The 21981-nt window shown below is 52.9% G+C and overlaps 4 protein-coding genes across 4 annotated transcripts in view; 2 read left to right on the top strand and 2 right to left on the bottom strand.

Moving 5' to 3' along the window:
- Positions 1 to 1301, top strand: part of TMPRSS5 (transmembrane protease, serine 5) — a 3771-nt gene extending 2470 nt beyond the window's left edge. Inside the window, exons 6-9 of the mRNA XM_017809437.1 lie at positions 85 to 183; positions 484 to 626; positions 969 to 1121; positions 1293 to 1301. Of these exons, the coding sequence (XP_017664926.1) occupies positions 85 to 183; positions 484 to 626; positions 969 to 1121; positions 1293 to 1301 (404 nt within the window). The remainder of the gene's footprint in view (positions 1 to 84; positions 184 to 483; positions 627 to 968; positions 1122 to 1292) is intronic.
- A 63-nt stretch (positions 1302 to 1364) lies between these two features.
- ZW10 (zw10 kinetochore protein) lies at positions 1365 to 11941 on the bottom strand. The gene is made up of 16 exons (XM_017809594.1): positions 11822 to 11941; positions 10975 to 11109; positions 9894 to 9995; positions 9729 to 9806; positions 9481 to 9640; positions 9130 to 9276; positions 8535 to 8726; positions 8174 to 8337; positions 7779 to 7961; positions 7280 to 7518; positions 6288 to 6359; positions 5471 to 5640; positions 4784 to 4914; positions 4436 to 4567; positions 4005 to 4207; positions 1365 to 3143 (listed from the first exon to the last, which is right to left on the bottom strand). Exons 1-16 carry the CDS (start codon positions 11936 to 11938, stop codon positions 3023 to 3025), a joined length of 2346 nt encoding a protein of 781 aa, XP_017665083.1. The 5' UTR covers positions 11939 to 11941; the 3' UTR covers positions 1365 to 3022.
- A 1089-nt stretch (positions 11942 to 13030) lies between these two features.
- CD3D (CD3d molecule) lies at positions 13031 to 14967 on the top strand. The gene is made up of 5 exons (XM_017809611.1): positions 13031 to 13148; positions 13583 to 13792; positions 14118 to 14249; positions 14384 to 14427; positions 14758 to 14967. The coding sequence occupies exons 1-5, from the start codon at positions 13076 to 13078 to the stop codon at positions 14818 to 14820; spliced, it is 522 nt and encodes a 173-aa protein (XP_017665100.1). The 5' UTR covers positions 13031 to 13075; the 3' UTR covers positions 14821 to 14967.
- Positions 14968 to 16820: 1853 nt separating this feature from the next.
- CD3E (CD3e molecule) lies at positions 16821 to 20606 on the bottom strand. Its single transcript, XM_017809610.1, has 5 exons — positions 20341 to 20606; positions 18594 to 18818; positions 17838 to 17990; positions 17395 to 17441; positions 16821 to 17090 (listed from the first exon to the last, which is right to left on the bottom strand). The coding sequence occupies exons 1-5, from the start codon at positions 20387 to 20389 to the stop codon at positions 17034 to 17036; spliced, it is 531 nt and encodes a 176-aa protein (XP_017665099.1). The 5' UTR covers positions 20390 to 20606; the 3' UTR covers positions 16821 to 17033.
- Positions 20607 to 21981: the final 1375 nt, after the last annotated feature.

Raw genomic sequence — 21981 nt, 5'->3', positions numbered from 1 at the left:
GGAGGGCTCCGCAGCCCTTCCCTGGCTGCTCCTGGCAGAGCTGTCCCCACTGCCCTGGCACTGTCCCTGTCCCCTTCTCCCCAGCTGCCATCCGAGCCGTGTGCCTGCCACCCTCCCACCAGGACCTGCTCCAGGGCACACAGTGCTGGGTCTCTGGCTGGGGCTACACCACCCCTGACCAAGGTGAGCTCCCACCCTGTCCCTGTCCCCCAGCACTGCCCTAGACTTTCCCTCTGCTCCCCACTGCCCCATCCAGCCCCTTCCATTCCACATGTGAGCTTCCAAATGCACCCCCTGCCCTCGTCCCACCCCTGCTCCAGCAGCCTGCACCCCACACCCACAGCTCCTGTGAGCCTGGCTGTACCAGCCCCACGAAGTAATCCCAATTCCCCATCTCTGCCTTCCCCAGCTAGTGCCCTGCTGTCCCCTGCTGCTCCCTGCAGACCTTGTTTGTCCCTCTTGGCCCCTCTTTGCCCATCCCAGCGCAGGTGGCCGGGACGCTGAAGGAGGCCCTGGTGCCCCTGATCGGGACCCGGAGGTGCAACAGCTCGTGCATGTACCCGGGGGAGCTCACTGCCAGGATGTTGTGTGCTGGGTACCCCCGCGGGCAGGTGGACGCGTGCCAGGTAACGCTGGGAGCAGTGGGAATGCTGGGGGGTGCAGGGATCCACCTGCCAGCCTCCTGTGTGGCTGAGGGAACACGGCCAGCTGGGACACAGCAGCCTGGCGAGGTCCCTGGGGAGGCAGGCTGCCCGATTTTGGATGTCCCACCCCCGGGAGTGTCCAATTTGTCCAATTGGACGGGGCTTGGAGCAACCTGGGCTAGTGGAAGGTGTCCCTGCCCATGGCAGGGGTGGGTCTGGATGAACTTTAAGGTCCCTTCCCACTCAAACCAGCCTGGGATTCTGTGACCTGCCTGACCTGCCCGGGGGGCAGAGCAGCTCCCTCAGCCCTGGCTCTGCCCCCAGGGGGACAGTGGGGGCCCCCTCGTGTGCTGGGATGGATCCACGTGGCGCCTGGTGGGGATCGTGAGCTGGGGCCAGGGCTGTGCTGAGCCCAACCACCCCGGGGTCTACACCAACGTGGCCCAGCTCCTGCCCTGGATTCACCAGGTCACTCAGGTAAGCCCTGGTGTGTGCCCAGCCCGCCCTACAGCCCTGCATCTTCCCCAGACAAACCCCAGTGCCAGCATCCCACTGAACTCTTTGTGTCCCTCCCCTTGACCCATGAGCCTCTGGGACGACCTCTTCTATAGCACTGATTCCTCTTTCTGTTTTCTTTTTATTTATTAGATCTACTAGAAATCAGGCAAGGAGGGACTGATTCATCCTGTCACTGTAACCTGAACGGAACCCCAAACGTGCTCAGTATAAATAGTTTATTAAAGAAAATAGCAAATTACATTTCTGTGAACAATAAACATGGGAGAAGTGGTGCTTTTCAAAATAGGTGGTTTTTTTGGATTGCTGTGTGTAAAGGGACAAGGGGTCCTGTGAGATGTCAGTGTATGGGCAACACTCTCAGCCTTTGGGTGAATCACTTGGAGGGGAAGAAAAGAAACAGCTGAGTTTTGAGTGGCAGATTCTGCTTCAGTATCTCCCTTCTCTGCTGCATTCCCATGTGCTGGGCTCAGTCTAACTGCCCATTAGACTGGACTTCCCTTTCCCCACATCAGTTAAACCAGAGCAGAAGGGTTCTGCAAGGACTTGGGTGACACAAGTCAGGGCCTCAGGCCCTGCAAAAATGCTTGCAATGGGAACAGAAGTTGGACAAAAGTGCAAATGAAAAGGATACAACAGGAGATAACAGATTAAAAACACCAAGTTCTGTGAATGAAACTTTAGTGAGCACGACAGGGCAGGTAGAACTTTGCTCCACGTGTGCAGCATCTTGGCCTCTGGGCTAATTTAAGTGAATGCTCTCAGTGAGTTTTTCAATTAAATTGGGTGAGAAATTTCTCAAAATCTAAACCACAGCCTTTTGTGACTGAAAAAGACAATGCTACAAGTGCACCTTTCATTCCCTTTTTGCATTGGTTTACACTTCTATCGCTGTTCTTAAAGGACAGAAAATATAATACCAGAAAGACACCAGAGCTACCCAGTTCACAGCCAACAAAAACACAAAGGAAGGAGCTGAACTGGCTTCTACAGCTGGTAAAGCGAGACTGAAAAATTCTAAGTCAGTTTTAAGATATTTTCCATGAGAAATAAGAGAATTTTGCTACTTGTGCAAAACCCTGTGACTTGATCACCAGTTCACTCTGCACAGGATCTCCTTTCCCCAAATCCCCCCTAAATTGTTGCTCTCTTGAGGTCTGTCCCTCAGAAGAACCTGAGGTGGGAAAGAGCTAAGTTTGGCACTTCAGCATTCCTGGGAGGATGGCAAAAGCTCTCAGTGTGTGGGTTTCATGTGGAACTTGCAGGGACAGAAGAGGTAAGACAGAGAGGGGCTCCAGGCCCCCTGATGTAGAACTGCATAGATGAGAGTCACTACTGAGCAATAAAACCTCTCTGCAGGACCCTGAGGCCAGTCTGAGATGAGGTTCCACAGCACCTCACATGGGAGGCTCGTCTGGCAGCAGTGCCTGTGCTCACAGAGATGCTGGATACAAGGTTTGATTTATTTTCCTATGCTGGCCTGAACAGGAAGATGAAATCCTAGAGAATGGGAACTAGCAAACATCAGCAAAAGCATCTCTCCTTCTCCAGGACACCCAGCAGCTCCTGAAGGAAAACCTGGAAGTGGGCAGAACTGCTGTGGGGAGCGTGGCAGGAGGTGTCTGGCAGTCAGTGTCTGTGTGTTCCTCACTGTGAGCTCCTGGTCCCACACTCCCAGCCCCTCAAACACTGAGCCAGGAAATGTTCCTTCTCCCCCAGCCAAGCTCCAGGAATCACTTACCCAATTCTAACATTTTTTTTACACCAGTACAAATAAAAAAGGTCAAATCAAAAAAATATCTGAAAGTCTCAGTTTGGTCTTGCTTTATCAGAAGATGCAAAGTGCAGGTGGAAACGTGGGGTTACTTGATTTTGGCCAGTGCTGCTGCTCTCCTTTCTGTGTTCTGGAACAGGGCTCGGATCAGACTCTTCACTTCAGCTGCTGAGAATTCGGCTGCCAGAGGGCCCTTCCCATCTGCCCACCTGCAGGGGAGAGAAAGAGCTTTATTTAACCAAACTGCCCGGGAATGGCACATGAAGACAAGCCTCTGAGGAGCTGTTCCAGTGGTCACTAACCAGGTATGTGTGCAGCCCCAGCCCAGAACTGTTTAGCCAGGTACAGAGCACCAGGTTGTGAGGTGATTCCTGCACTCAGTACCTTTTCTTTCTCCTAAATACGCCTAAAGCCCGTCTGCAAAATTCCCATTCCTTAAGAACACAAGAAAGTGGTTTATGCCCAGGTGGAAGTGGAGTTGGGAACCTCTGGTGAGTAACCCAGTTCCAGGGGCCCAGGGAAGGAGCTGCCTTCCCTCTGTGCCCTCCCTGTGGCTGGTGCCTCTCTGGTTTAACCTGCTGAGAACTGGGTGTTTTCTTGCCCTTCAGAGCTCTGTGTGAGGCAGCTGTGAACAGGGACTGCCCAGCTCCTGCCAGCCAAGGTAACAGAAGTGATTATGCAAATCCTCAGGGATAGTTCAGATGAATCCCCCTTGCAAGGTAAAAAGCAGCAAGAAACATCATCCTAAAAAGCAGAGGGCACTCAGGTGGAATGCCAGCCAGGCTGCTCCCTGTGAGACACCCCTGAACTTGGAGAAGCCAAGGGGATGCACCAACACTCTGTGCTTGGCTCTCCCACAGAACCTGGTTTTTTACCATTTTGCCTTTTCCTTCTGCTGCAGGAAATTATGGGCAAGCTTGAAATGGACTGTGAACACCAACAGCAGTCCCAGAAGCAGCTGCCTGATCCTCAGGAGCAGTGACTGCCTTTCCTCAGGACAGCCCCTGCTGCTGTCAGGCACTTCCCTGCTCCTGAGAACCAACTGAGAAGGGAGAAAGGAAGACACCTACTGATCCACAATTTCCTGGAGGTTGGCTTGCAGGATGATCATCAGCTCTTTGAATGTCATCCACTTCTCCACGTAGACTGGAACTTCCTCTTGGTACTTCTTGTTTTTCTCTTCTTCAGGTAGGGGGGTGAAGACTTGGGGTCCCTCCTCCACCATGATCCTACAGAGTGAGTACAACCTGTCTGCATCTTCTGCAGAGATATCCTGCAATGGAGAAAACTTAATTAACAGTGGAGCAGGGAGATTCACTTTTGGAGTGCCAAGTGAAATCAAAGCTTGGTGTTGTGAACATTTCCCGTGGACACACAGTTACAATTTCTGTGAAAGGTAACTGCTCCCCTGAAACCTGACCTTGGGACCAGCAAGGTCACAAATGCCAGGTCACAAATGTCCCCACCACCCCAGGGCTGGCACATCCACCCCAGCAGGTACCTCAAGGGCAACAATCCTGGTGACAATCTCTGCCAGGGCTGTGTTCAGTAATGTCCCCATGGCCTTGCAGTACACGTTCACTGGGAAGACATCCTGCCAGACCTGGCCCAGCCTCTTCAACTGATGCAATACCTGGAATGAACAGCTCTGTGTTACCCCCATGTTATCAAAAAGAACATTAGGAAAGGCACCAAGGGATAAGGTGACCACTTATGGTCAGAAACCAGGCTGAAAGAAGCAAAAGGCAATGAAATATCCTGCTAAAGACACAGCCCAGGATAAAAATAAAAAACATGTCAGTAAATAGTTGTTTTAACAGTTCCACCCTGCTTTGACTGCCTTCCTTACCTGCCTGATGGCTTTGTTTGCTGCACGGAAATTTTCCTCATCATCCATGTTAGAAAAATTCCTGGCACTTGAGAGCCTCTCCAGGATTTCCCCCTTCTGCACTCGCATCTGGGCCTTAAAACACTCCATCCCTTTAGGAGGAAAAGCAAGCAGGGAGAAGCAGTTAAGCAATTACTAAATTTGCTGTGCCTATTTATGACTATAATTGCTGAATAATGAACTTGCTATAGTGTTTTATTTTTAATTGAATTTCCAGTCTCTAAACAGTCTCGGAGCCAATTTAACCAGTAAGCTTTTGTGCAGCTTGCATTGCTACAACAATTCTGAAAAAGAGCAGAGTAGCAGAATTAAGTGTGGATGACTCCTGTTAGCTGACACAAACTTATCTCTGAATTTGTTTCCACAGGATAAACTGAAGAAAACATTAAAGGACTGAGCAGCAGATCCCAAAACATAGTGCTACAACATTGTGCTGGAATACACACAGTTTGTGGAACTATGTGCTGGACAAGAGCTGGGTTCCAAAGAGCCAAGACTTCCCAGTTTGGAAAATTGTTGCCACAAATAATAATGATGCCCTGCTCCCAGGGAGTCAGCAGCCACTCCTCCATCAAACCACCCAGCCCCAGCTGCCAGGGTTAACTGCCACGTGCCCCAGGCGTGTGTTTTGGGCCAGGAAGGTGTTACCCAGTCTCCTGAAGGCAGGCACCAGGTCCACGAAGGAGGCTGCCCCGTTGCTCAGGATGTTGGTGGTGCGGTAGCGGAACTGGTGGCCCAGGGTGAGCAGGTGGTGGGCGAGGTACATGCAGTTGTTGTGGTGGATGGCTGCCAGCTGGGGGAACTTCTGCAGGCTCTCCCTGCCCCAGGCAGGAGGAAGAGAGAAGGAGGAAATGGATTTCTTTATTAATCTGTTAAAAAAAATAGCTGTGCCTACCCCAGAGAAGCTCACTGCAGGCGTTGCAGAAAATGGGTGAGGCCTGACTGGCATCAGTCAGAATAGAAATACTGAACTTGTCACATTCCCAAAGGATCCCACAGGAAAGGAGCATTTGAACCATGTGGTATCCCACTCTTTTTCTAGCTGTGGACTTTCAAACGGAAATATACTTTGTTACAGCAAAGTTATGGTGAGGAAAAGGGAGAGAAGTCCTGTCAGGAATACTCCAATGTTCTCTGACAGGACTGTGTCCTTTCATTGTCCCTTCATTGCTGCTTTTTTTTTTGCAGGAAGAACATCATTAAAAATCTGTGCATCAGACATGGGGTCAAAGTTACGTGGCTGGAAACAAATACAACCATGCAAGAACTTCAACCATCCCCCTGCTCGCTGGACTGGCAACTCAGAAACCCTCAAGCACCTACTTTGCACAGGTATGATTTAGCAATAGATTAAGAGGAGCTTTCTGCTGCTGGAGGAAGCCCTTAGTAAACTCCAAGTGGGAGTGTTCCAGTAGCATTATTCCCTGTCAACACAGGCCTAGGGAACACACACAGACACACTTACTTGTGGTATGTTGGCACCACTTCATAGAACAGCTGGAAGATTCTCCTCACCGAGTAGAAGAGCTGCACACAGCTACAGGGAAAATGAGGGTCATGTCAGCCTGGCACTGGCATTAATGTCTTGTTGACAGGTGACCCTCAGCCTTCTCCAAAACAGGGCTTTATGAGCACTGAAGCACTGGCACAGAGTGGACTGTCAGGATCAGTGACAGCCATGTCAACGTGCTGCAGAACTCACAAAGGCTGCGGTGACCTTGGAAGGTCAGCGTGGAAAAGCTTCAGAAGGGAGATATGTGAAACCCCAGGAACAAAGGAGACAGTGTCCCTTCCCCACCACGTGTGCACAAACACTCAGCCCTCTCTCTGCCACTGAGGGGTTACCTGGGCAACAATCCTGCTCCAGGGCTGTGGTCTCTGGTTTTTAAAGTACACTTTACGTGGTCCTCAATATTTGTTTTCTCTCAAGAGCCCTGCCAGCTGCAGAGCTGGAGCTCTTTGCTTTCACCAGCACAAAGACAGCAAGAACTCTGCTCACAATGGGTGCCAGCACTTACCACTTGGTTTGCAAAGAAGAGATGGGTTTAATGTTTCTAAACAACTGAGAGCTACAGTGGGATAAATCAGTGAAGTGGACACTGCAGAAGCATCTCTCCCATGAAGCCATGGACTGTGTTGTGCACACTGGGGAGTTTACAGTGGCTACACTGCTATAATGGCTAAAATACAAGGCAGTGCACCGAATGTTCCCTGAAAACCCAACTCCAAAGGCTTTTTAATCCGAGTACTGCAGGGAGCAGAGTTTGTAGCTGTACCCGTGTCCTGCACGAACCCAGGGCTGCGTCCACCAGCCACAGAGAGAGTAACTTTAATGACTGGTTCTAATTTTTAAGTATATTCTATTCTTTTAAAGTTCCTTTAACCTATTAACAGCTGCTTGGTGTTGCTACAGGCAGTGAGGTTCTGACACCCAGATTACTGATCAGTAATTCCTACCACTGGTCCGTGCTGACTGTGGCCTCCAGCAGTGTCTGATAGACCAGCTCCATGAGCTGCTCCACGGAGGAGCTGATGCGGCACGTGGGCAGGGAGAAGGTGTACTGGCTCAGCCTGGTCTCCCCCTCCAAATTCACTGTGCCATTGTGCAGAAGGTTGGAGGGCTTTTGCATCTTTGAGTGATCTCCTGACGCAGGGTCAGGAAGCTGTGGCAGGGTTACACAGGACTCAGGTGTGATCTGAGGGGAGACAAGAGAGAGGTAAAATGGAATTTAGAGCCCACAGAGAGGAGACTGTGCAAGATTACAAAGCACTGAATGACAGAGATTTAAGACTGAAGATAAACACAAGACTTGCAGGACTATTAAAAGATGTTTAGAAACTGTCGTTTGCCAAGATCCCCAAATCATCCCAAGTGCTCCACAAAAAAAGGACTTGACTGTTGTAGACAATCCTTCCCCAACCCCTATTTTTCCAGAAAAACTGTGTGTTGCATCACCTTGACAGTGTTGTGGATTTCTGAGGTCATCAGGTTTCTGGCTGCTGCAATCACATCCTGGCACTTCTTGCTGGCAAAGTGGGAGTTGACATTGCGGGCGTATTTCAGTAAGTCGGTCGTGTCTCCTTTCAGAAACTGCATGTTCTTTAAGGCCTTTTCAAATTCCTCTGTGGATTTAATCACCTGAGAAGAGCAGACACATGTTTTACATTAACACAGCCTCCCAAAATCAAAGAACCAAACTAAAATTTTGTATAAACTTCCACTCAGCTGAAAGCAAGGGATGAAAACAGGTTTTAGAGTGCACCGAGCACTAAAATATCCTCCTGGGCTTCCTGGGGCTCTGTGTTCAAACTGGACACCTGGCATCTCCTGAGGGACTTTTTGAGACCCACCTCTGTGTACTGCTCCAGTTTGCTGCTGTTGCTGGGGATGGAGTTCACCAGGCAGTTCTGAACGAGGCAGTTGGAGAGCTCTTCCCAGATCAGCTCCCCCAGCAGCTCTGCCAGCGTGACTCTGCCATCCTTCCTGTCCTCCCCAGGCTGCTCGAGAGGCACATCTGGATTCCAGAGAAGACAAATGGACTTAATACACCTGTTTCCTGGACCAGACCCTTCACCAGTTCAAAAGACTTTCCTCTTGCATTTCCCTCACATGTAATATTGATTAACCACCAGATATTCTGGAAACTTCTGCTCCAATTACACGGACAAGGTACTGATCATCGACTAATTACAAAAGGGAGAAGCTACCTACTTAGCAGGTATTTGTGGAGAACTTCAAAAATAAGCTTGATCTTGTCAAAAACCTCCATGGGAGAGGACTGATCCAAGGCAGGCTCCTCGGATTTAAACCTCAGGATGAGCACGTCTGGCCGCTCCTCGGTGAGTGGCTGCAGGGATGGGTATGAAATCACAGGCTTGAGGATGTATTTCAGCAACAACTGGCCTGAGAAAATGAAAAAAAAAGTATGTTTTCCAACAGCAGAAGACAGTTTGCTACAGTGAGGTCCAGCCCTGGATACTTTGGATGTAGAGACCCTGCATGAAGTGGAAGAAACAATCTCTTGATCAACTGTATCAGGGAGCAGCTAATGAGGTAAAACTCTTCAAGCATCAGACTATGAAACCACACAGTCACAAATTAAAAGCATACTGAATAGTCAGGAAAGGACAAATAATACCAGGTAAATAATAGGATAAATATTTTCCTATTAATAAGAATCACAGCATTCACTTCAGTCATGGGGAAACACCAGCCAGGAGAGAAAGATTTTCCAGAAAGATCCGTCCCCAAGCCTGAACCCTGTCCCCATGGGCTACTGGGGCTGTGTTTGTCTGGTCTGTCTTACCAAAAGCTTTCAGCCTGGTGTGCAGCTCTCCCAGGACAGCCAAGGCCTGGAGCACGGACGCCACAGGTGGGCCAGCAACCTCCTCCTCCTTGGATGGCATCGTGTGTAAGTGCAGCTCTGAGTGCACCACCGCCTCCAGGCTGCTTTCTAAACACAAAGAGCTCTGTCAGAATGGGATATGAGAAGCTGCTCAGTCCTCAGGTGGCAGCTGAAGCAGTGTTCAGAGACAAAGAGCTCATTAAACCACCGTACTCCAACAGTTCTAGTGCATTTCCCATCTTGTGGGTGCCTGGAAACAGGCATTTCAGACAGTGCAGCAAAACCAGAGAGACAAAGCAGAACTGTGAGCACCTTTGGAAGGAGGGAGCTGCCACACAATGAGTTTCTGCCACTCTTCCCCCAGGTGGCAGAGCATGTTCTGTGTCTGCACCGTGAGCTCCGTGCCGAGCGCCCTCAGGATCTTCAGCTCGAAGCCCTTGCGGGATTCCAGGTTCCTGAGGCTGCCCCGTGCCTGGTGGGGAGGGTCAGACACACAACACTGGTCAGTGCTGCCCCTGCTAAGGAACTGATGCAGTTTATGCTCAGGAAGTCACTATCACCTTTTCCAGCTGCTGAGCTGCTGCAATGTACTTCTTCTCCAGCAGTGCAGTCTTGTGCTCTTTGATGGCTCTGTCGAACTGCAACAGAATGATGTCGAAGCCCAGAATGATGTCTCAGACTGAGGAGTGTGATTTTAAGCTGCCCCCCCTCCCTCCCCTCCTCACCTCCTGCAGCTTTTTCAGCACACTCAGGACCAGCGTGTCCCGCTCCAGCTGCTGCTTCAGCTCCGTGAATTCAGCAACAGCCACATTGAGATCTCGCTGGACCTAAAATAACAAATTGTTCAGTTCACTGGCAGCAGTTGTTATCAGGCACATTTCCTCTTACACATGAGATTTAGAGTATTTCTGTTACTAGAATGATTTGGTGAAGAGGAAAATGGCTCCATCTATTTTACTCCTCATAAGCACTAGTAACACTTATAGGATGAGTTTTTCTTTTAATACATAAGAGTTGTAGAATGGGTTGGAAGGGCCCTTAAAGATCATCCAGTTCCTACTAGACTGCAGTTTTTTTAAAGGCACTGTAAGGAAATTCAGTCTTAAAATGCAGTTAAAATTACTTCAGTTTTTCTTCAGCACAGCCATATAAAACACAAGGATGCTTGAACTGAGCCAACAGTCAATTCTTAGTGAACACCACTGCAGAACTCCAGATGCTGTGGGACATCAGAGGCAATAATCAGAGTGTGAGTCTTCAATCTGACCTGCAGGAGCTGCTCATGTTCTCCTTCAGACCTCACTGGATGTGCACAGGTATGATTTGAGTTCCTGTTCTGCTCTAAACCACTGTGGGACCAACGTGGGTCAGTTTGTGTGTCACACCCCCACAACAGCCAGGGCTGGGCCTTCTCTGGGAGGGACACTGTGACACACCTTCCCACCTGCACAGCAACAGGACAATCCCTTAATGACAGCTCTTAACTGGCACCCTGCTGTCACACACACCTGTGTCACCTCTAGACATTCCTTAGGGGTGGTGTCACTTAGTCAAGAGTCACAGAATCATGGAATACCCTGGGTGGAAAGGGACCCACTAGGATCATCGAGTCCAACTCCAGGCCCTGCCACCCACCCCAAAATCCCCCCCTGTGCCTGAGAGTGTTGTCCAAACACTCCTTGAGCTCTGGCAGCCTTGGGGCTGCGACCTCCTCCCCCCATCCCCTCCCAACACACCATGATAGGGTGGGGGCTGCAGATTTGGGGTGAAGCCGTGTGGAATCTCCCTGTGCCCCCCTGCAGTCACCTCGTTCTCGATGCTTGCCCTGAGCAGGTCGATGTTGCTGGACAGCCCGTCCACCTGTGCCACCAGCTCCTCTGCACTCTGCATGCTGGGCAGGAACTCGCTGTACTTCTTGTTTATCATGTTGCAGACTTCTCCCTGCAGAGAGGGAGCAGGGAGACAATGTCAGCACGGGGAGAAAGGACCGAGGTGAGAGATGGGGGCACCCCGGGATGAACCAGGGCTGGACACCCTGATCTGACTGACCAGGCTGTGCAGCTGGTCCAGCCCAGGGTTGGGGCACCCCGGGATGAACCAGGGCTGGACACCCCAGTCTGACCCAGGGCTGGGACAGAATCCCAGAATTGCTGGAGGTGGAAGGGGCCTCTGGAGCTCACCCAGCCCAACTCCTCTGCCAAGGACAGGGTCACCCGGAGCGAGTGACACAGGAAAGCGACTGGGTGGGGTTTGGAATGTCTCCGGAGGGAGAGACTCCGGGACAGAGAGGGGCACCTCGGACTGACCCAGGGCTGGACAGCTGGGCTGACCTAGGACTGGGCACCCTGATCGGACTGACCAGGGCTGGACACTGCAGGCTGAGCCAGTGCTAGTGGGACACCTTGGACCCACCCAAGGCTGGATACCCTCATCTGACTGACCCAGGGCTGGGGCACCCCGGACTGAGCCAGGGCTGGCCATTCCGGGTCGGACAGCCCGCTCCGGACCAGGGCTGGACACTCCAGTCTGACCCAGGGCTGGACACTCCAGTCTGACCCAGGGCCGGACACCCCGGTGCGCACCGGCTCCTCGGCCGCGCTGGCCCCGCTCCCCGCCGTGTCCCCCCCGTGCCTCCCCCCGTGCCCAGCCCTGCCTTGAGCTCCTCGACGCGGCGGGACAGCCTCCCAACGCGGGTGCCCAGGTGCTCCTTGTCGAGGCGGCCCGAGTGCGCCAGCACGGCCGCCACCAGCGAGCCCGCGCGCGCCGCCATGGCCGCCCCGCGCCGCTACGGCGGCCGGCAGGGACCAGAGCAAGGCGCGGAGGCCGAGGGGAGGGCCGCGGGTTCGAGGCTGCGGGGGGACGGCTGCGCCGGGGGGGAGCCGGGGCGCGGTGGGTGCGGGGGATGTGTGCGGGCTGGGGGGCTCTGGGGGTGCTGCGCGGCCATCTGGGGGTGCTGGGGGGCGTGCGGGTGCTGGGGGCTGCGCGCCTGCTGCAGGGTTCTGTAGCTGGGGGGACACCAGTGAGTCCTGGGGTTGTAGGGCTGGGGGGATGCCAGTGGATGCTGGGGGACCTGTGGATGCTGGAGGTCTATGGCTTGGGGGGCACCAGGGGATGCTGGGGGACTCCATAGTTGCTTGAGGACCTGTGGCTGCTGGAGTTCTATAGCTGGGGGGACCCCAGTGAGTGCTGGGGGGCCTGTGGGTGCTGGAGATCAATGGCTAGGGGGGCACCAGTGACTACTGGGGGACCTGTGGATGCTGGAGGTCTATGGCTAGGGGGGCACCAGTGACTACTGGGGGACCTGTGGACCTGGAGGTCTATGGCTAGGAGGGGCACCACTGGATGCTGGGTGGCTCCATGGGTGCTGGGGACTTGGGGGTGCTGGAGGTCTGTGTCTGGGGGGACACCACGGGATGCTGGGGGGCAATGACTGGAGGGGGACAAGTTAATGCTGGGGTCTCCCGTGGCTGTGGAGGGGACCTGTGGACGCTTGGGAAGCTCCAAGGCTGGGGAAACACGCCAGTGGCTGCCAGGGGACTGGTGGATGGTGGGGGCTCTGCGGCTGCTGCCGTGTTCCCTGGCTTTGGGGGGACCCCTGGCTCCTGGGGGTCCATGGCTGGGGACAGACCCTTGGCTGCAGGAGGCTCCTAGGCTGCTGGATGTCCTGGAGGGTCCGTGGCCGCTGGGAACCCACCACCGCAGCCCCAGCTGCCCTCCCCTGCCCTCCCACGGCTGCCAGGCCGGGCTGGGGTGAGGAGGCAGGCTCAGAGCACCTCAGCCATCCCCAGCTGCAGGGGGAGGGAGGCTCCAGCCCCCGGCATCCGGCACCTGACGCAGATCTGGGGCCAGTGGTGCAGTTGTGGTGAGGAGCTCTCTGAGCAGGGGACGGAAACACCACCTCTGTGCCATGTGGAGGGGAAGGGCCCTGGGTGTCTGGGCAGTGCTGGCCAGCCTGGCTGTGCCCAGCTGGGGTAACCAAGGTGAGTCACTGGGGCTCAGGGCAGTTGGGCACTCACCGTGGTCCCTGGAGATGCTCCAGGGTGTCTGGGGTGCTGGGAGGGTGCTGGGAAGGAGCCCCAAGGCTTGGTGGGGCTTTCCACCTGGACGTGAGGTTCCAAATGTCCATGGGGAAAAGGGAATCGGTGCAGTGAGGATGGGATCGCTGCCAGCTCTGCCTGCCCTAGACCACTGCTGTGACAGCCTGGAGCTGTGTTACTGTCTGTGATAACCCTGCCTTGCAATGACACAGTCTGCTTTGTGCAGAGGTTTTTGTTTGTGGTGGCCTTTCTGCTGCTCAGGGACAGCCGGAGCATCTCCACTAAGGAGCTCTGAGGTCTGCACCACTGTGAGGGTTGATAACTCAGCAGTGAACTCTCTGCTCTCTCTTTTTTTTTTTTTTTTTTTTTTTGTACAGGACCTAAAATAATTGTGAAAGAAGTCAGTGGGAAGGTGTTCTTGGAATGCACAACAAGTGGACAAAGTAAAGTTACGTGGTGGAAAGATGAGAACGAGCTTGGAAACGAAACTCAGCTGGAGCTGAGTTCAGTTTACAACGATCCCAGAGGCCTCTACACGTGTCGAGCAGGAGAGGCAGCAGAGGGGAAGCTCCAGGTGCACTATCGAAGTAGGTGCTGCACCCCTGCTTTCCAGAGCCAGAACTGCCTGCAGTTTTCACCCCAGAAAATTTTTGAGGGAACTGCTGTTTTCCCAGAGTCTGTGGGTGGCTCCCCCAGTTTGCTGCAGGTTCCCCTGTTTGTGGTGTCCCCGTGAGAGCCCCACAGCCCCAGTTAGTGCCGTGACTGACGCACTGCTGGCCTCTCTCTGCGCTGGGTGCCGGGGGACACACGGCAGCTCGTGCCACTGCCCCGGGTCACACAAGGAGCCAAACTCAATCCCAGGTTTCTCTTGGCCTGGGACTGGAGCCTGTCCGTGTCCTTTTGTGCTTCCAGTGTGCCAGAACTGCATCGAGGTGGACGCTGCCACCGTCTCGGGGATCGTGATCGCGGACGTCGTGGCCACGGCGCTGCTGGCAGTGGCCGTGTACTGTGTCACCGGCCACGACAGGGGACACGCGTCACGAGGTGAGGGGGGACAGGGCCTGGGCACCCCCAGGGGCTGCCGTGTGGCACCCAGGCACTGCGGATGGGTTTGGTTTGAAAGGCACCACGCTGCCCGTGGCTGCCCTGATCCCTGACCGCCTCCTTTCTCCATTTAGCCTCTGACAGGCAGAACCTGATTGCCAATGACCAGCTCTACCAGGTGAGTGTGGGGGCACACCTGTGTGTGTATGGGGGGACCTTCAGCACCTCTGTGCGGTGTGGGCCCGGCCTGGCCATGGGGACACGTCTGCTGGGGGATAATCAATGCCTGGAGGTGGATATTGCTCTCTGATGGGGCAGCTGCCTCTCCCCAAATGACCCAGGGGACGGGGCAAGCTCAGCTACCCCGTCTCTTACTGTGTGTGTTAAGCTCTGTGTGCGGGGAGGGACGCTTGGAAAAGGCTTGGCCAAAGAGAGGGCTGGGCCAACTGCCCCTCCCAGGGCTGGACAGACATTCTTGGAGCTCATCTCCTCCTTTTTTCCCCTCCAGCCCCTCGGAGAGCGGGAGGATGAGCAGTACAGCCGGCTGGCACCCGCCCGGGCCCGCAAGTGAGGTGGGGACACTCTGGAGCCTGTGACTCCATCAGCACACAGGCTTTGCCTGGACATCCCTCCTGCTCCATGCCAGGCTGGGCTACTTGCAGCACTGTGCTCTTTCCATGACCTCCTGCACTTCTGTATTCCTCTCATTAAAGATGAGCCTGTCCCACAGCCTCCCTGCTCTGTCCCTTCTGTCGAGGGCCCTGGGGAAGGTGCACACTGGATGGGATCTGGTGTCTGGGAAGGTGCACACTGGATGGGATCTGGTGTCTGGGAAGGTGCACACTGGATGGGATCTGGTGTCTGGGAAGGTGCACACTGGATGGAATCTGGTGTCTGGGAAGGTGCACACTGGATGGAATCTGGTCCCTGGGAAGGTGCACACTGGTGCTCCCCAGCTCTGAGCAGGAACAGCCAGTGTGGTCTGAGTATGGTCAAAATGGGAGCAGACACCAGCCAGGATCAGCCAGCAGTTGGAAACCTCAGAAACCAGGTCACCCCTCCTGTGCCAGTTGCACACACCTGTGGGTTGTTTTCCTGCTTTTCTCAGAATCTGGGTGCCAGGCTTTAGGGAGGACCAGGCTGAGAAGTGCCCTGTGACTCAGGCAATCCAGTGTTCAGGGGTATAAAGGAAGCAAGGAGGTAACACTCAGTAAAAACTGGCCACAAATCTGTGACGTGTAACCCAGCAAACAACACTTTGTCTGTGCAGAGCTGTGGGTGCCCCACAGGTGCCCGTACAGGGATCAGGATGTGATCGGCCTTGTGGGCAGTGAGCAAGGAAAGGACCTATTTTCCTACAGTGTTGGATCCTTACACAGCAACATTTTGCTCTTCAGAGGAGCAGAATAATGTCTTAGTGGTTTTTCTGCTCCAGTGAAGGGTCGGCCCAATGTGGCCATTGCAGGTAGAATATGCCCACACCTGCCTTTTACCTGCAAAGCCATCTGGGTAGGACTTCATTAAAAAAGTGACCAGCAGACTGCCTAGTTTGTAGCTCTTTCGCCACCATCAGGTCTCAAAGCAATGGGCAAAGATGTCTAACCCCACCCACGGAGCAGGACAAGCACAAATCCAAGAGCCAGACTGTGAGAGGCTCCTCAGCACCTCACCCTGGGAAGGACAAAGAAGTATTTCTCTAGTGCAGGTAAGCACAGAGGCAGAGAGATGTTGCCACTGGGTGGGTGCTGATCCCACTGAGATAAGGAGTGTGTGGGATGGCACTGGCTGGGGCAAACAGAGGGCAAACCTGTACATTATGCACCCCACAAACAGTGGCAGAAGCACCGGGGTGGAGCCTGAAGCAAAAATTTAGACCTTGTATGCCCAGAGTGGTCCAGGCTTCTCCTATCCCATCCAAGGAATGGGCTGCATGGTTGGGCTGAGCAGGCACCCCTGGAGCAGTGCTGTTTTGCAGGAGGTGAGAACATGGCCCAGAGTGGTTTCAGAGCTGCTGGGGGTTAGTGCTCCTCGTATCTCTCCATCTCCCTGCTCAGAGCCTTGTATGGTAACCCCAGCTGTGCCTCAAACCGCATCCTGGGGCTGAGCACAGCGCCCTGCTCACGGGGCTTGCTGGGTCTTTATCTCCCCACACTGAAACTCAAGGGTTAAACCACCCCCAGCCCCCAGCACTGCTGCTGTTTCCTTTCCTCAGAGCTGCTGCTCTGCTCGGTAACAGCACCGTGGGTGGCTCTGATGTCAGCCCAGAAACGTTCCCAGGCACCACAGCATCTCTCAGGCCCTTCTTAACCTGTCCCACTGCTGCTGGGCCATTTTGGTTTTAATATACTGATGCCTCTGCTCCTTTTGCTACAGTCCCAGGCAGCAAATGAAGATAAGGCTGTGAACATGAGACCTAGACAAGGTCAGAGGCCAGCCACTCTGAAGGACCCACTCCCTGCCCAGGGAGGCACTCAGGGCAGAAATTAAATGGGAGAGACAACCAGAGCATGCAACTGGAGCAGAGAGGAGAGTGAGGGAAAAGGAGGCCAGGAACCAAGAGTGAGGCTGCAGTCCTTTAATGGGGAGGAAAACTTCTCTTGCCAATGCATGTTTCTGTTCCCTGGTGTCAAACCAAAGCACACCCCAGGGTGGGACAGCGGGTGCCTGACCTGGCTGACCCCAAAATGCCTCAGCAGAGCTGCAGAGCTGGCACTGAGCTGGGCAGCAGCGTTTAGCCCTTGTGCTGCTGGTTTCCATGGCTTCCAGCCTGTCATCCTGGGAATTTCAGAACCCCCTGGATTCCAGGCCTGCATACACTTCCCGCTGGCCTTTCCGGATGGGCTGTGGGATGGAGAAAGATGTTAGTTTGGGAATCCTTATCTTAGTCCACACAACACACTGGGGAAAGCACAGCAGAGCAGGTGCAGCACTGCTGTGTGGTGTGTGCAGAGCACAGGGAGCTGCACTTCTGCTCCCAAATCCCTGTGGCAACATCAGAAGGTGCTCCGCCCTCAACACCTTTTTTAACTCCATTCCTGTGGGAGCTTGGAGCTTGATTGGATGCTTTGTCAAAGGATAAATGCTACCAATTCTCAGACTTTGCTTTCCCTCCCCAGCCAGCAGAGAGATGGAAAACATTCCATACCTCATAGTCGGGGTTGGGAACGGGGGGAGGACGCTGCATCTTCTGACCTGCAACAGAGGCACAGAGAGGTGATCCCTGGGATGATTCAGGTAACACAGCACGAGGGACTTCCATGATGATCCCAGGGCAGTGCCATGAATCCACAGGTCAATTTGCATGGCTTTACTATGAGCTTAGAGCTTTCAAAGAGCCAACTGCTGCCAGGAGCATCTGCCATGCAGGGTTGGCTCCAGCACAGCAGGGAAACAGGTTCTTACGGGCAGGAGGTTTGGCAAAGCAGCTGTTCCCATCCCATGCACAAAGGCAGGTGTGGGAAGCAGGAGGTTGTTTGGTAAGGTCTTGGAAGCTCAGGGAGAGCAGAGGATGCTCCCTCCCACAGCGGGAGCTTCATGTAGTGTCCCGTGGCCACCACGGAGAGCAGAGATGCCTGAAGTGGCTCTTACCTCGTGGCCGAGGGGCAGGACTGGGGCTTGCTCGCCCCTTCCTGTCTTTGCTGAAGTAGTAGACCAGGATCAGCACCCCCAGGGTGATGAGGAGATCCGCAGCAATGATCCCTGTGACCGTCAGGGTATCCAACTCCTCGCAGTTGGCACACACTGCCAGGAGGAGAGGTGGAGGTGCTCAGGGCTGGGCTGCCTTCCCTCCCAGCAGGAAAAACCCAGGCCCCCTCATCTGCTGGGTGCTGGCAGAGAGATACAGCTCTGGGTGGCAAGGAGAAAAGAGCAAGCAGAAAGGAAAGGGGAGATTCCTTTTGCCAAAAATGGGCTCTCAGACCCTCACAGATCGGGAAGGGTCTCAGCAGCACCACGTTCACCCTCAGTGTGTCAGAAGGAAGAGGAGTCTTCCCGTAAAAGCACCAAGTGCTGAAGAATTTACTATGTTTTCAGGTAATCTCTTCCACTTGGTGTTTATTTTTCTTCGCTGTTTGTGCTCAGTTTTTAATTTGTTGGCACATTTTCTCTCTTTGTTTCAAAGAGCTGCACAATTCCCAGCACAAACTGCTGGGCAGTGCCTTTCCCTCCCAGCCTGCTGATGGGGAACTTCCCTTAGGAAAACAGTGGTCCAGGAGACTCAAATATACAGTGGAACCAGCAGATTTGCTTGTCTAAATGCAGGTTTCTGGTGCCATTTGAGTTGCCTTTAAGTATCTAATCTGAGCCATGCAGGCTTTAGCCCATGGACTGAGGAGTTTCTCTCACCTCTGGCATTCAGGTACAGCTCATGGCTCGTCCCACTGGAGTCAGAAGAACAGCTCAGGTTGGCAGGAGAGCTGTCGTGGTCTGTTATAATGTACTTCCTCTCGTTGCTGGTGCCTGCTTTTCCCCCAGTTGACTTCCACACTATGTCATCCTCGGTCAAGGGACATGTGATTGTCACCGTGGTGCCCGAAATCTCCACCAGGAATTCTTCACTGGCAGACAGGCCTACGAGAAAGGAAGCCAAGGGGAAAACTCAAATATTCCAATCTGGTTTTCAGTCCTCAGCCATGAGGCTTCTGCAGACTTTATAATCATATAGTTAAGAATGTTGTTAAAATTCATTTACCCTCCTGTGCTTCACCTGCAAAGAGAATAAGGAGTGTTAAAAAATCAGCTACTTGTTGCTGTTGGAAAAACCCAGCCCTGCTTGGGAACCACTGGTAATAATTAAGGGCAATTTATGACAGCCAATTTTTCCATCAGCGAGATCACTATCGATTAATGAACAGAAAATTTTTCCCATTCTACAATGTTTTCAGAATTCAAATATTTCTATTTGACTTTTAGTCCCTTGTGAGGCGTATTTGGTCTTTTGATCACACTAAGTAGTTAAGAACAATGGTAAAATACAGTTACCCTGCTGAGCTGTGGTGCCAACTACAAAAGAAAGAATAAGAAGTGTTAAGTAGTTGAGTTTAGCTACTGATATCGTACACCTTTCCTACTTCCAGGGTATCCTTTCTGAACTCAGCTGCTTGAAAGAGATGTTTATGATCCTGTATTCATGCTAAAGGCAGCAGAAATATTCTGTTTGTGGCACAGGATGTTGTTTTGAAATTAAGCCTTTTCCCTTGGAAGCCATTTTTAACACAGACTAACACAGAATGGAAACTTGAATCATTTTCCAACCCAGTTTAGAAAAAGGGTTCTTATTGCAAGCTGTGCACCTCAAACTGTGCCTTATTATCATGGAGCAAAGACTGCTGGAAAATCCTCCCTGGTTTCTGCAGTAAGAACCTCGTGAACTCACTGGAGGTGGGACCCTGACCCTTGATTTAACACTGTAAAACAGTTTATTTTGGTGATTTTTCTGTCCTGTAGGAAACAATCAGCTCCATGGGAGTCTCTGGAGCTGGAATATTAAAGAAACCGTTTTTAGGAGGTGTGGATCAGACTTGTGATTTCCTTTAAAGAAGTTTGTCAATAGAAAGTAAGGTAAATAAATAATCATAGATTTGAAATGCCACAAACAAAGGACTTGGCTGGAGAGAAGGTGATCTGATGCTTTTTTCTTTATATAGGTGAATTTAAATTTGAAAAAAGAACAGGCCATTGCTAAACCAGATGTTTTCTACCTTCTCAAAGGTTAGCAGTTGGTATTTGCAGCACATTGTCAGAGTAGTTGTAGTTTTATTGTAGTATGTCTTAAGTAATTATCTTCCAAACTCATCTCATTGTTACTGGCTTTTTTTAGAATCTTTACAGATCCTCTGCACTTCATCCTAAAGCAGCTGCTCCATTCAAACTGGTAAGGTGGAAATTCCTACCACACAAGGATATCCCACCAAGTCTGAACTGAAGTAGTTACCCATGAACACAAAATGGTTTAAGAAAAGTGCATGAAGTGGATAAAGCATAAAAATGAAACTAAGACAACAGAACCTCAGAGATCGCACTGCACGAAGCTCCAACCCTGCTGCCTGAAGTTTGGAGATCCAACCCTGCTGCCTGAAGTTTGGAGACTCACCTGCCCAGAGCAGGAGCCCCAGGAGAGGCCAGGACGGCTCCAACCTCATCCTTGTGTCCCTGCTTGTCTTGCTCTTCTCTACCACATCACACGGGCATCGCTGCGGGGCACGACGGGGCACGGCGGCTCTTCAAGGCCCTCTTACAGGAAAGGGGCCCAGGATCCTTTCCCAGAATTGTCCCCAGCAGTGCTGGGGGGACTCCCCGTTCCCAGGGACACGAGAGAGCAGCCGAGGCAGCCCCGGGACACGTGTGGGGAAATGAGCCCAGGTCAGGAAGTGCAGAGGCTCAAAAGGTCTGCACAGGACGTCACTGCAGCGAGGGGTGGCTGCTCTGCACCAGCCTGGCCAAGCCCCAGGACAGCTCTTGGAGCTGCTCTGGGAGCAGCAGGAGGAACGAGCCGGGATCAGATTTGCCATCAGAACCTTCCTGGCAGCTTTTGGGAGTGAGTGTCTCTGCAGTTCAGGCTGCTGCAAACTTCACAAAGAACCATGGAATGGTTTGGGTTGGAAGGGACTGTAAAGACCGTCCAGTCCCACCCCCTGCCATGGGCAGGGACACCTTCCACCAGCCCAGGTTGCTCCAAGCCCCGTCCAATCTGGCCTTGGACACTTCCAGGGATGGGGCAGCCACAGCTTCTCTGGGCAACCTGTGCCAGGGCCTCCCCAACCTCACAGGGAGGAATCTCTTCCTCATATCTAATCTAAACCTCTCTTTCCGCGTGGAAGTGGCCGGGCCCCACTAGAGGGGGCTCCTGCCCCGGTCAGGACTGCAAGGAGGGGACGATCCCTCCAGACCCGGGCTGGGGGCAGGCACAGACCGCCCATGGCACCGGGGCAGGGGGATCTCAGAGCTCCTCTGCTGTGCTGGGAAGATTTTGAGAAACTCATCTTTCATCTCGTTCCTGAGAACCCGAAGGAATTTCCCTTTCCAGCGGGGATGCTGGCACGGACACAGCGGGAACACTCTGCCTGCCCAGCTCCCTCTGCTCCACGCCCACAGAGGAGGCAGAGCTGCTCCAGTGTGGGGAGAATCGTGGGGATTTGGGGGCACAGGTCCAGGGCAGACATTCCAAGTCACCCAGATCTCTCTCCTTCCACAGGGCTCTCCGCGTTCTGCACCTGGCACACACCTCGAGGGACTCCTTCCCAGACGCCTGGAGGATGGAGCTGGCTTCTCACCCCTTCCCAGGAATTCACCATTTACTGACATGGCTAATCCCAGTGTCATTTATTGGGGTGCTCTCTTTGGTTGTCAGAGCTTTCTTTTAGTTATTTCAGTTTCAAAATGAAACATCAGATAATTTAGGTTGCTAGTGAGTGTGAGAGGGACATGTTTGAAACAAGATGAAGATTATTAAAAGTCTGCAAGTAAAGATGGGAGCAGACCCTCTTCCCAGTCCTGTGCAGAAATAGGAAGTGAATGCAAATTGGCTGCTAAGGAGCTGCCTTGCAGTGCTTTAAACACAACCAGAACAATCCCCCAGCCTGATGTTTATCCAGGGTGGCAATGAAAGAGAAGGAGATGATGTTTTGGAATGGCAACTGAATGGAAATCTGGGGAGATGCAGTGATGAGGGGTTAATACAGGGCCAAATTATTCCCGTGAAAATAGAGATACTTGGTGTCTCAGAGCCATTAGC

Source organism: Lepidothrix coronata, unplaced genomic scaffold, assembly GCF_001604755.1.
Source record: "Lepidothrix coronata isolate B3197 unplaced genomic scaffold, Lepidothrix_coronata-1.0 Scaffold27, whole genome shotgun sequence".
NCBI lineage: Eukaryota > Metazoa > Chordata > Aves > Passeriformes > Pipridae > Lepidothrix > Lepidothrix coronata.
Note: the sequence above shows the minus strand (reverse complement) of the source record. Positions and strands in the feature narration are given on the sequence as shown.

Excerpts from the sequence above, each read along its gene's own strand:
- ZW10 (XM_017809594.1), bottom strand. The coding sequence starts at position 11,938 with ATGGCGGCGCGCGCGGGCTCGCTGGTGGCGGCCGTGCTGGCGCACTCG. Across the intron at positions 8,727-9,129 it reads CACCAGGCTGAAAGCTTTTG|GCCAGTTGTTGCTGAAATAC; the intron begins GTAAGACAGACC and ends TCATTTTCTCAG. Across the intron at positions 5,641-6,287 it reads GTGGTGCCAACATACCACAA|GGAGAGCCTGCAGAAGTTCC; the intron begins GTAAGTGTGTCT and ends TGCCTGGGGCAG.
- CD3D (XM_017809611.1), top strand. The coding sequence starts at position 13,076 with ATGTGGAGGGGAAGGGCCCTGGGTGTCTGGGCAGTGCTGGCCAGCCTG. Across the intron at positions 13,149-13,582 it reads GCCCAGCTGGGGTAACCAAG|GACCTAAAATAATTGTGAAA; the intron begins GTGAGTCACTGG and ends TTTTTTGTACAG. Across the intron at positions 13,793-14,117 it reads GCTCCAGGTGCACTATCGAA|TGTGCCAGAACTGCATCGAG; the intron begins GTAGGTGCTGCA and ends TTGTGCTTCCAG.
- CD3E (XM_017809610.1), bottom strand. The coding sequence starts at position 20,389 with ATGAGGTTGGAGCCGTCCTGGCCTCTCCTGGGGCTCCTGCTCTGGGCA. Across the intron at positions 18,819-20,340 it reads GGGGCTCCTGCTCTGGGCAG|GCCTGTCTGCCAGTGAAGAA; the intron begins GTGAGTCTCCAA and ends CCTTTCTCGTAG. Across the intron at positions 17,442-17,837 it reads TCCTGCCCCTCGGCCACGAG|GTCAGAAGATGCAGCGTCCT; the intron begins GTAAGAGCCACT and ends CCTCTGTTGCAG.